General features: G+C 42.5%; 1 protein-coding gene across 2 annotated transcripts; it reads left to right on the top strand.

The window, feature by feature from the left end:
- The first annotated feature begins 1,169 nt into the window (after positions 1-1,169).
- On the top strand, positions 1,170-10,515 carry nop14 (NOP14 nucleolar protein homolog (yeast)). 2 transcript variants are annotated; one of them, XM_070851030.1, is made up of 19 exons: positions 1,170-1,271; positions 1,461-1,661; positions 3,101-3,235; positions 3,424-3,565; positions 3,948-4,096; positions 4,413-4,550; positions 4,660-4,782; positions 4,931-5,062; positions 5,148-5,484; positions 5,648-5,778; positions 5,886-5,971; positions 6,088-6,223; positions 6,556-6,657; positions 7,093-7,246; positions 7,350-7,509; positions 9,064-9,211; positions 9,323-9,441; positions 9,587-9,742; positions 9,842-10,515. In XM_070851030.1, the coding sequence occupies exons 2-19, from the start codon at positions 1,479-1,481 to the stop codon at positions 9,936-9,938; spliced, it is 2,628 nt and encodes an 875-aa protein (XP_070707131.1). In that variant the 5' UTR covers positions 1,170-1,271; positions 1,461-1,478; the 3' UTR covers positions 9,939-10,515. The 2 variants fall into 2 exon arrangements, with proteins under 2 accessions (XP_070707131.1, XP_070707130.1); XM_070851029.1 differs by having other exon boundaries at positions 1,183-1,271; positions 1,479-1,661; positions 9,842-10,514.
- The last annotated feature ends 722 nt before the right edge of the window (positions 10,516-11,237 follow it).

The raw sequence follows: 11,237 nt of genomic DNA, 5'->3' as shown, positions 1-11,237 counted from the left end.
GCACATATCAATGGGCTAATGCAACAGACACATGCTGTATGTCCCAAAGTATTTCCATGCTATCTGTGGGTGTTTCCTGTCAAAACCGACGTTCTTCAGGCTTCTAAAAGGTTGCTGTGTGACAAAACCTGCCCCATGCCAGTCCAACACCAAAGCTCAAAATATGCTTCTACCAAACCATACACGCTGCTTTTGAGGTCTAACAGCATTTCTATCATTGCTAACTGTCTTGTACCCATATAGTAACGCCATAAGTGTTAAGTATGCCGGCATTAAAAGCAGTTTTTCCTAAATTCCACATTTCTGAAATGACCATGACCTTGTGGAATTACATACAGTATGTTATCATAAATAAAACATGGCTTTGTGATCATGTAGACCAATTCACTCTTCCATTTTCCCTCTTCCTGCCTGTCTGGTCAACATGAATGATCAGGTTTTATTTCCCATGCATTTAATGCAATGACTTATTTCAACTGAGATAACTTATGGGTCATCACTATGTTTTAATCATACACATGTAATTGTGAGTGGAGTGTGTGTGTGTGTGCCGAATGAGCTGGGGTCAGTATGGTAGGATTTGTGTTTTAAAAACGATTATATTATATGAAAATTATTCTATTTACAATATGGATTTTTATCTATGGATAATATGCATGTAATGTGCATGGAGAACAGATCTACCTGGCCAGCGGACCAAAAAAAAAAGTCCTTCCAACAATGTCCTTACATGTAAAGAAAAGCATATGTATGAAGACACAAATAAAAACCATTCTGATTAGAATCTTTTAATAGAGATGACATAACATCGTGCGTCAGTCTGGTCCAAACTGATGGACCCACTCAGAGAAATGACTCTGTATACTATGTGTCGCCAGGAGATGACTTACGCATGTCTGGCTTCCATATGTCTAGTTTTTTAGATACTATGATAAAACATTATGACAATTTTTTATTTGTTATTTACTACATTAAAATGAGCTCTTTGCTGTAGGCTGCTTCATATCACACTCCGTTTTCTGGTTAAAATAGTGAACTTCCCATTTCCAACGCTAGTGGCGCTGTAGGGAACCTCACACCGGAAGTAGCTCTTTTCTTGGTTTTGAACTTTGACCTCAGACTTGTGCACGTTGGTGATGGAAACTGTGTGAATCAACGTGGATAGTAAAAGAAAAGGTGTTATATATTGAATTCGGCGTGGACAGAGCGATAGTGCCTCATGTTTTCTTCCGCCTGGATTTAACAACTCGACTCGAGAACACGGCTAAAAGGTAAACTTCGTCTCTGAGTGACAATGTTAGCTTGTTTACAAACTGTTGTCGGCTAGTGAAGCTAGTTAGCTATAAAGTAGCTCCAGTTGTTGCCTGTTGTTGTCACCTTATCCAGCGTATCTTTTTTAATCGTGGTGTGTTCACTGACAGTTACAAGAGTCTGTAATGTCAGCGACGTGTCCTCATCAGTCCACCTCTCTGTCTCAGATGGGGAAGGCGCCGAAGAAGAGGAGCCTTGCTGACAAGGTCCGCAAAACCAAAACCACCTCTGAGATCAAAAACAACCCTTTTGAGGTGAAGATCAACAGAAAGAAATTTGATGTTCTGGGGAGAAAAACCAAGCACGACGTGGGTCTGCCTGGTGTGTCTCGGTCCAAAGCCATTAATAAGGTGAGAGAAAATCTCATGCTACTCTGCATGCATCAACACAGGAAGAACAATTCTGCTGCCTTCAGTTTACAAGATCTTTAAATGGACAAACATCTCGTCCAAAAGTGACTGAATATAAACCCTCATTTTAATTAGCTTTTATTTTGCTTGATGGACTACTTTATGTTCTCTTAGAAGGTCTTGTTATTTGTTTTTACTGAACAGTTTTATACTGTATAGTATTATACAATGTAGTTAATTCATAGTTGTAGATTTTATGTATTTACCAGTGATGTCGGTCTGCCCCGTGGAACAGAATTAAATAGATAGCAAGAATATCCACCCTGTCTCATGAATAAACTTACCATCTCTGCCAAAACAAATTCCTTAAATATGGATATTCAATAGTAGTAATAAAACTCCCTGATTCTGATAAGCTGTCACTGTTGACTGTTGACGTAGGTGTTCTTCGTATAGCAAAGGTTTTATGCAGTGATCAGAATCAGAATCAGAATCAGAATTACTTTAATAATCCCCAGGGGGAAATTGCTTTTTGTTACACACTGCTCCAAAAGAATAAGAATAAACTTCAAACACAAAGTAAAATATAAATATATAAGTGAATGCTGCGAAATCGACTTTAATCATTGATTTATTTAGTTTACTTAAATTGCTTAAAGTAAAATCTGAGAAGCACGTTTTCGGTTTGATGAATAATCCTTGATTTGTTGTGTTGAGATATTCTGGAGTCATCAGCGCTGCAACCTGCTTATGTACAAAATACTGTGCGAACCATCATCTCTGGTATTTCTGGATAGTCTGAGTTTCTCGATGAGCCATCTGGATCCTAATTAACTCCACTGAATTATATTTCCAAAACTTCATTATTGGTTTAATTGTACAAAAATTAAAGCGACAGGGTGCAATAGTAGCAGCAGCTGACTGAAGACACTCTGACGCACCCTTATTTAAGATATGTAGTAAAGATATACTACAGCTGAGTGGAAGCCATAGAAGTGGAAAATGTCTATATAAAAATAAAATGAAGGATGTCCGACTCTGAATAACACAAAAAGAAAAGATGAAACATAAAAAATGAAAAACTCTTCTACTGTAGCACTAGCCGTTGGTCACAGCTCATCATCCATCATTAACACTATCTGTGCTGTGAAGCCTGGTGCTCACAGTGTCATGCTGGGGGAGGGATTTTCTGCAGGAGAGACTGAGAGCTCTGTAAGGACAGAGAGAACCATGACCAAAACTAAGCACAAGTGAGGCTAAAAGTAGAATCTGGACACTTGGTTAAATTTCACTTCTAATTTGTGATTTTATACATATTTGTACATGTGAGGTTTTCCTGCTAATCAGACTGATTCATCAATGAAGCAGCTTTGAATTTGTGTGTGTGAGAAATCATATACAATTCTTAAAAATGTATTTATTTATTTATCGACCTGTAGAGAAAAGAAACCCTCCTGAAGGAATACAAACTGAAGAACAAGTCCAACAAGCTAATTGACAGACGCTTTGGTGAATATGACACCAAGATGGCACCAGAAGACAAAATCCTTCAAAGGTTCACGATGGAGAGACAGGTCAGTGATGTAATGATCTATATTGCCTGTACGGACACACCGCACATTGAAAGTAACGACCTCTCAAAATAAGAAGAGCTAATGTGTCCAGATGTTTATTTCTGAGACGTTAAGTTGCTCGTGTTGCTCTGTAAACAACAAATCCCACAATGTACGCTGTAATCGCCAAACTCTGCTTCATCCTCCAGCGTGCCCATGATAAGAAGGATGTGTACAACCTGAACGAGGAGGAGGAGCTGACTCATTATGGCCAGTCTCTGGCTGAGATTGAGAAATTCAATGACACTGGGAACAGTGATGATGAATCGGAAGAGAAAGGTCTTCTGTCAGGTGAGTGTCGCTTGTGTCCAAACTCTAAATGAACGAAAATCTAAACATGTTAATCCAATCAGTTTTTTTCCTCCTTTATTGTCGATGTCTGATCTTATCTTTATGAATAATTAAATTAGCAAGAGTGTTCAGTATCAGTTGTTCTGTTTTGTGTACTCCTTAGTTCAATTTCATGCATGTCTGTCTCAGTAATTAATAATTACAAGAAAACAACAAAGCAAAAGGAGGGAGGAATAATAAATACATGATAGAGTTTACAAACTTGACATTATCAAAATGCTAAGCCCATGGACGTGATGGCTATTGAGGCAAGGGTTTATCATTCCCAGCCCTAAGTCCTATCATTGATGTCATAGTGACACCGTTTCTCCTTCTCACCTAGCCGAGCTGACTGCCTCCCATTTCGGTGGAGGAGGGGGCCTCCTCAGAAAGAAATCCTCAGGGGATCAGCAGGAGGATGACGGAAGTCAGAGGGCCAAGTCCAGACAGGAGCTCATTGAGGAGCTCATTCAGAAGTCCAAGCAGGAGAGGGTGAGCCAGTAACGTCATCCTGTAATCCTGTAATCTGATCCTTTTTCACCCTGTTTTGACATGTTCCTCCATTATATGAGCATAGCCCTTGCAGTTTATTTTGAGTTGGTCCCACTTACAATGTCCTGCGGCTGTGAAATCTCACAAGAGCATCAAATCCGCCGCACTATTTATTTCTGTTTGAATAACCTTAGCTAAGATAACCAATGCCCATCTTAATATGGAAATTATTATTAATTACTGTATTACCAGTCAGACACGCTGGGGAATCTGAAAAGTACAGACGAGTTTGCTGAAATGTTTTGACTTTTTTTAGCGAGAACGGCAGGTGCAGAAAGAGGAGGCACAGGAGCTGACGGAGAAGCTGGATCAAGACTGGAAGAGCATCCAGGCTCTGATGGTGAAAAAGACGCCCAAAGCTGAGTGTGCCGACAAACCGGAGGAAAAGCCCAAGGTAGGCTCGCAGCGATCAGTCAATAAAAAGTTGTTCCTCCACCGTGTGCTTTCGTTCGTCAGCAGCAGAGCCTGATATCTCGTTGCCCCCCCCCCCCTTTGCATTCCAGCTGGAAGAGTATGACATGATGGTCAGAGAGCTCGGTTTCGAGATGAAGGCTCAGCCCTCGGAGAAGCTGAAATCCCCCGAGGAGCTCGCCCGGGAGGCGAGGGAGAAGCTGCAGAAACTAGAGGTAGCTATTGGACTTTTCTTTTTCTTTTTTTCTTTCTTACCTCAAGGCAAACAGCTTCTTGTGCTCACCTCATCAAATGTTTGTTTTACCATATCTTAATGCTCTGCGCGACAGCGGATTTTCAGATTGCTCTCTCTGCTTTCTCCAGGCTGACCGTATGAGGAGGATGATGGGAGATGAAGTCGGGGACAGTAAACCGAATCAGGTCCACATGTCTGCTGATGACCTCAATGATGGCTTCATCCTGGAGAAAGATGACAAGAAGACCCTGGCTTATCAGGTAAGAGAAGAAGGGTTTATATGTTAAAGAATCAGGTTATTTTAGTTGATGTCTATGCTAATTCACATTTCTTTTGCATGTCCAGGATGGAAAATGGAACATTGGAGAGGAGTCTGGGGAGGAGGAGGAGGCTGAGGATGAAGAAGAGGGAGAGAGCGGTGCGGAGGAAGAATCAGAGGCAGAGGAAGGAGATGGGAACGAAGAAGGAGAAGAAGAAGAAGAAGAAGAGGAGGAGCTGGAGGGCAGCAGTGAAGAGGAAGAAGATGGACACTCGGACCTGGAGTCTGAGCAAGAAAGCGAGGATGAGGAGAGAAAACAGGAGGATGAAGAGGACAGTGCCAAACCGAACAAGAGTCTGAGCAAAGAGGAGGTGAAGGCCCAGCAGGAGGCGGCTAAAGCAGAGCTCCCGTACACATTTACTGGTAACCACACACAGAAACAAATGTGGGCAACTACACTCAGGACCCATGACATTAAAATCAGACTTTAATCTGAATCGGATGCTTATTGTAAAAATGAAAAGTGCTTTTATTGTGTTTTACTTATATGTTTTACTTATATTCTGTGCCCCCCCCACCCCCATAGCCCCAGAGAGCTACAGTGACCTGAAAGATTTGCTCAATGGCCACACCCCTGACAACCAGCGCCTCATTGTGGTCAGGACTCAGAAATGCAACCATCCTAGTTTGGCTGTAGGCAATAAGCTCAAGCTGCAGGTACAACATGGAGAGGGCTGTTTATCTCTGTGAATTAGTGGAGCACTTCTGTCTCTGTAGGCTGAAGGCTGCCATGAATTTACAGTGTTATCTGTTCTTCTCATCAGAAACTGTTTGGCTTTCTGTTGGAGTACATTGGAGAAGTGGCCACCCGCAGTCCACCCGAACTCACCACCATAGATAAGCTTGTACCGTGAGTTCAAAAAGTGCCTTTCTTCCTCAAGTTTACCTCCTGACTCAAACATTCAGTCCCTGGAACTAAAAGTGTTTGCTCACCCCTGCGCTGTTCTTTCTTGTTTCTTTCCGCAGTGAGCTGTACGCCTTGTGTCAGATGTTTCCGGAAGCAGCCTGCAAGGCCATGCAGGGCATCCTCGGAGACGCCGGACACAGCATGGACGAGGTGCTTGAGGTCAAAGGGCACGTTGCTTTCCCAACACTGGACATGGTACGGATGACTTGCTGTAAATACCATAAACACAATCTACTCTAAATAGTAGATTTAACAACAGAATGCTGTGTTTATATCTTTGCTACAAATAGTGACTTATCTTTGGTTGATGTTTGATTTCTGGAATCATTTTAGGAGAACAGCCGCTGTACAGATGAATTGCTTTCTTTTGTTTGTACTTGTTCTTACCTGTAAAACAAGCTTTGTCCGCCCCACTTCCAGTGGAAGTTATACGCTTGCTGTTGGTATCAAATGAGAATACTTGTTGCCCATTCTTTCTTCTGTGGGCGATAAATACAAGAACAGTATGTTTGTTTTTGCGTTTCAAGCTCATCTATCTGAAGGTGACAGCCCTGCTGTTTCCTACCTCAGACTTCAGACACCCAGTTACGACTCCAGCGCTGCTTTACATCAGCCAGGCTCTCACCAAGGTACTGTCGCTATCTGTGTTGTTAGAGCTGGTGTCCCGTTTTGACTGTTATTGCCAACCTGCCTCTGTGTTTCTCTTTCTGTGTTATTTCATCATTGTGACTTCTAATGGGGCTTCACCATTTCGCATTCTGTTTGAATCCAGCCCTCATCTTCTTGTTAGTCAACTTTTATTGTACATTTTCTCTGGATAAGAAGAGGGTCTCTGAATACATGCCTCAAACATTCTCTGTGATTCATCACATATTTATACAACAGCTGTGGTAAAGTTACACTGGCGTTTTCTCTCCAGAGCTGCAGCTAAAACACTGTTTATATGGCATGTCATGTTAAATACCTCAAAATCAATGTTACTGGAGAAGTGGATGTTATTTTAGGCCTACCGCCATAATCATACTTCCGTGTGTTTGTGTCCATGATTTGTCATGCATCCTTAGTGTCCAGTGAGATCATTACAGGAGGTGACGTCAGGTTTAGCGCTGTGCTCTCTGGCAGTAGAGTACATCTCTCTTTCAAAGCGCTTCCTGCCCGAGCTCATCAACTTCCTGACTGGAACGCTACACCTGGCCGTGCAGGACAAGACGTCTTTAGGTAGCAGCGCCCTCACCTTTCACCACACAGTCCACGATGCATGTTTTGCTGCCAGCATTCGCAAGGGGAAACCGTGCCGTCAGACTTGGACTTTGTGTTGCAGGATACACTGTGGTGACACCCTTCAGGCCGTCGGGGAAGTGCAGCGATCTGCTGGTGCTGTCAGACTCTGACTCCTGTAAGAGCTGGAGCAAGAAAAGCCTTCCGTTGTCTGCTACCCAACACCTGGAACTGAAAAATGACCTCGACAGGGACCACTATAGGTAGGAGGAGAGGGGAGTACACCTGGAGGGAAAGAAGCTGGTGAAACCTCTAAACCATAGACTTATTTTTGATCTCAGTCAGTTTAAAGTCAGCAAAATTTAATAGCAGGGAACAGCCTGCCTCTGTTCACTAATTAACATGTTTTATCTCAACATTATCATTATTATTAGCATTATTTAGTTTTATTAACTGCAGTTGAACTGTAGATTTAGTCCTTAGGCCATATTGCAACGTCTATAGTAAATTGCTGCTTTGAGTTCACTGTTCCAAAATGATGTCAAAAGGTGTCCCCTGATGTATTATGTATACCCGTCTGCGTACACAGCTGACCCCCCCGGAGACGTGGCATTCAGAAACAACAGATATCAGAATGCCTTAATTTGCCATTCAGAATTCACACTGTAACAATACCATGTAATAACAGATCTGAACACTTGCCTGGAGACAATTATAGGCCCAGTCGGAAGAGAGAGAGGGACATAAAGTGTGAGAAAACCTTTGGTCTTCACGCAGCCTCTCATGTTCAGTTTGGAACAGAATTAGACCAACAAGAATGAAAGGGCAAGAAAGGAAAAGACGAGGTGAGACCGATGAAGTACCTTTTTATAGAGGTGAAAAAAGTACTGTACGCATTTGAAAGCCTAAGATAAGCCATTGTGCTGTGTTTACCTGTTCTGACGCTATAGCTCAGAGCTGATACATCCACTTGTGTGACTGTGATGAGTCGCCAGCGTGGCTTCACACAGCAGCTGGTGTGTGGGCACACAGCAAAGCCTGCAAACAGGCTTCAGCGGACCACAATTGTGCAGAGTTTGTGAGAATGTACGGCTTTATTTGGAGTCAACTAAAATGAATACTCGTAGCATTCCATAAACCAGTCAAACATGGTTTTCTTTGAATTATAAATTCATGAGATTTAATTTACTGGCTATATTTGTCAAATAAAAGTAAGTAAACTTACAAGTCACAGAGTAAATCCTTACTTTAAACATTTATGTATCTAATATCGGTTATAAAGATTAGAAATTGAAATGGATTTTTTGTCTGTAATCATTAACCAATATCATACACAAGCAGCATTTACATCGTATTTTAATTCACAATGACTGAGACTGAGGCTTGCTGTTACCCTGAATGTCTACTCAGTAGATCATTAAAATGTCTGGGGATCTGATCCTGTCCACACTGCAGTGAACACAGTGCTGTATGTGTCTCCTCACACCTGTGTACCCGGTCATATTCTAATTTCTGCACTCCTTCAGGCATCACAATGACACACATCGGCAGCTGCGCGCGCGAACAGTCTAGTAGCCGTGGTAATTACTGCCACGGCGACACAGCCTGTGGGTTGGGAAAGGCAGAGTCTAAATGCAGAAAGATCAGCACATGTATTCGTACGCAAGAACTTGTGGAGTAACAGCGAGGAACACTTGTAGATAACCAGGTGGAGTGCGTGCTGTGGGTGTGACGGTTCTATTGTTGACGTCAGCCGAGACTCCTACCAATGAGACACTATAAAACTATACAACCGATGTTTACGCGTCTCTCCGCAGGTTGACGTGTCTGTCCACTTGCCTGGACCTGGTGAAGCGGTGCTGCCTGCTCTACAAAGACCTCATGTCCTTCGCGGTCATCTTCCAGCCAATCAGAACGCTGCTTTCCAAGCATCTTTCTGCCCAAACGTTACCAGAGCTTTTACAGGTTGGTGCCAATGAGGGTTTGATACAGTGACGTCTCTATTTTATTATTTCCCTCTCAAAGTATCCTATGTTCCGTCTCTCTTTAATTCTAGTGTTTGTTGTTTTGCTGCAGGAGCTTCACAGTCAGATCCTGGAGACCATCAGCAGCGCTGTTGTCACTCAGAGTCCATTGGTTTTAGACAAGAAGAAGCCAGTTCCACTGAAGCTGCTCACACCCAAGATTGTTGAAGTGTAAGTGGTAATCCAGTTAATACAGCTGCCTGTTTTTAACTACGCTTAAATAAACAGCGTCCTCAAGAAGCGGAAATAAAGAATTCAAATTCGCTGTGAGAGCAACTGTTTCAAGTATCTCATTTGCTTCTTCGATACTTGTCAGGCTGGACTATGGAAAGAAGCGCGGCAGCACAAGAGAGGAGAGAGAGAAGGAGCGATTGAAGCACAAGTACAAGAAGGAGTTCAAGGGCGCTCTGAGGGAGATCAGGAAGGACTCGCGCTTCCTGGCCAGAGAGAAGCTCAGCGAGGTCATGAACAGGTGAGGAGAACATACAAGCGTCCACGTGAAACTAAAATGTCTCTATGAAATGTTTCTGTTGATAAAAGCCTCTAACGTCTTACACGGTCTGTGTTGCAGAGATGCAGAGAGAAAGAGGAAAGTGAGGGAACTCTTTGGGGGGTTGGCCACTCAGGAGGGAGAGTGGAAGGCCCTGAAGAAGAGGAAGAGGAAGTGAAGTCTTCATCATTTCTCTCCATATGGGACATCTCCCACTGGATAACAGCCTGTACAAGGCTGCAATCTGTGGAACTGACAACTGTTGTATTTTACGGATTATTTTCTAATTTTAAGATAAAAGAAATTCAACCTGCTCGTTGCAACATATATTTTACACTCTGAGAAAGGGCTGTCAGAAATACACACCAAGCTGTCAAATACTCTGATGTAGGCGCTTGATGTGATGATCAGATACTGTTGTGGGAAATGTTAGTCAACACAGCAGTGAATATTTGGTTTGCATGCTCTCCCCCCCCCCCCACTGGAGTCTATCACAGTAATAATGAACAGTACCTTTCTGTTCTTATTTTCCATCAACACTGCATATATTGTATGCAGTATCATCCGGTCAGGGTTTTTCCCAACATGATGAAAATGTAAAAGTATTTTTAAAAGTCAGTGACGTATTTACAGAAAGGCTGCAAATGCACAAGGCCTCATTCTACATGTGCTTTTTTTTTTTTTTTACAAATTCGTATTTTTGTAAAATCGAATTTTCGTAATTCGCTCCAAAATCCAATCTGATGTGGGACTGACTCCAAATAAACAACATTCACCACCCATGTTCATAGTAATGAAGGAAAAAGTTATACAGTGCAGCTGAGTGGATCATTCAGAGGTTGTATGTGGGTACGGTGGAGTTGTGGTTTGACTAGTCTGGCAGACAGCTGGTTAAAGTTAGGTTGGTTGGTTCTGACAGATCCATGGTTCCCTGTGGCTGCTGCTGCCGCAGAGTCGCGCAGAAACGTAGTATTAATTCTATTGATTGTACAGCAGTGATCCCAAAGGTTAATTCGGCACTAAAATAGCCCCACTTTGGATTTAAAGGTCTCTGCTGCCTGGAGTGACATTTAGACACATGCACTAGAACAAGATGGCTTGAGTGGCATTATTTAAATGACATTAGCTTCAAAGGAGAGATAACATTTACATTTCACGTCTGTCACATGGGTTTAGTTGATGCTGCTCGCAGCCTCCTGGACATTGTGGACACATGATACCTTAATTTGCCTTAATTTGCCATCAGGTAACATTTAAATCTCCAAACTACTTCAGGAGGTTGGCTAACTTCATCATGAAGTTTCTTCTTAAGGAAGTCAGTCAGTATCGATGCTAAGTGCTTGACACAGTGTTTTCCAGCTCAGCCTTCTGCAGTGTGCCATGGTTGACCACCAAGAAATGTGCAGTCTGTCTTCAGTCTCTCCCTCTTGAATGCTACAAATTTGCCATTTTGTTCTCCCAACGCCACAATTGCACA

Source organism: Pempheris klunzingeri, chromosome 19 (assembly GCF_042242105.1).
Source record: "Pempheris klunzingeri isolate RE-2024b chromosome 19, fPemKlu1.hap1, whole genome shotgun sequence".
In the NCBI taxonomy this organism is placed as follows: Eukaryota; Metazoa; Chordata; class Actinopteri; order Acropomatiformes; family Pempheridae; genus Pempheris; species Pempheris klunzingeri.
The sequence above is the reverse complement of the archived record's forward strand: the minus strand, read 5'-3'. Positions and strand labels throughout refer to the sequence as shown.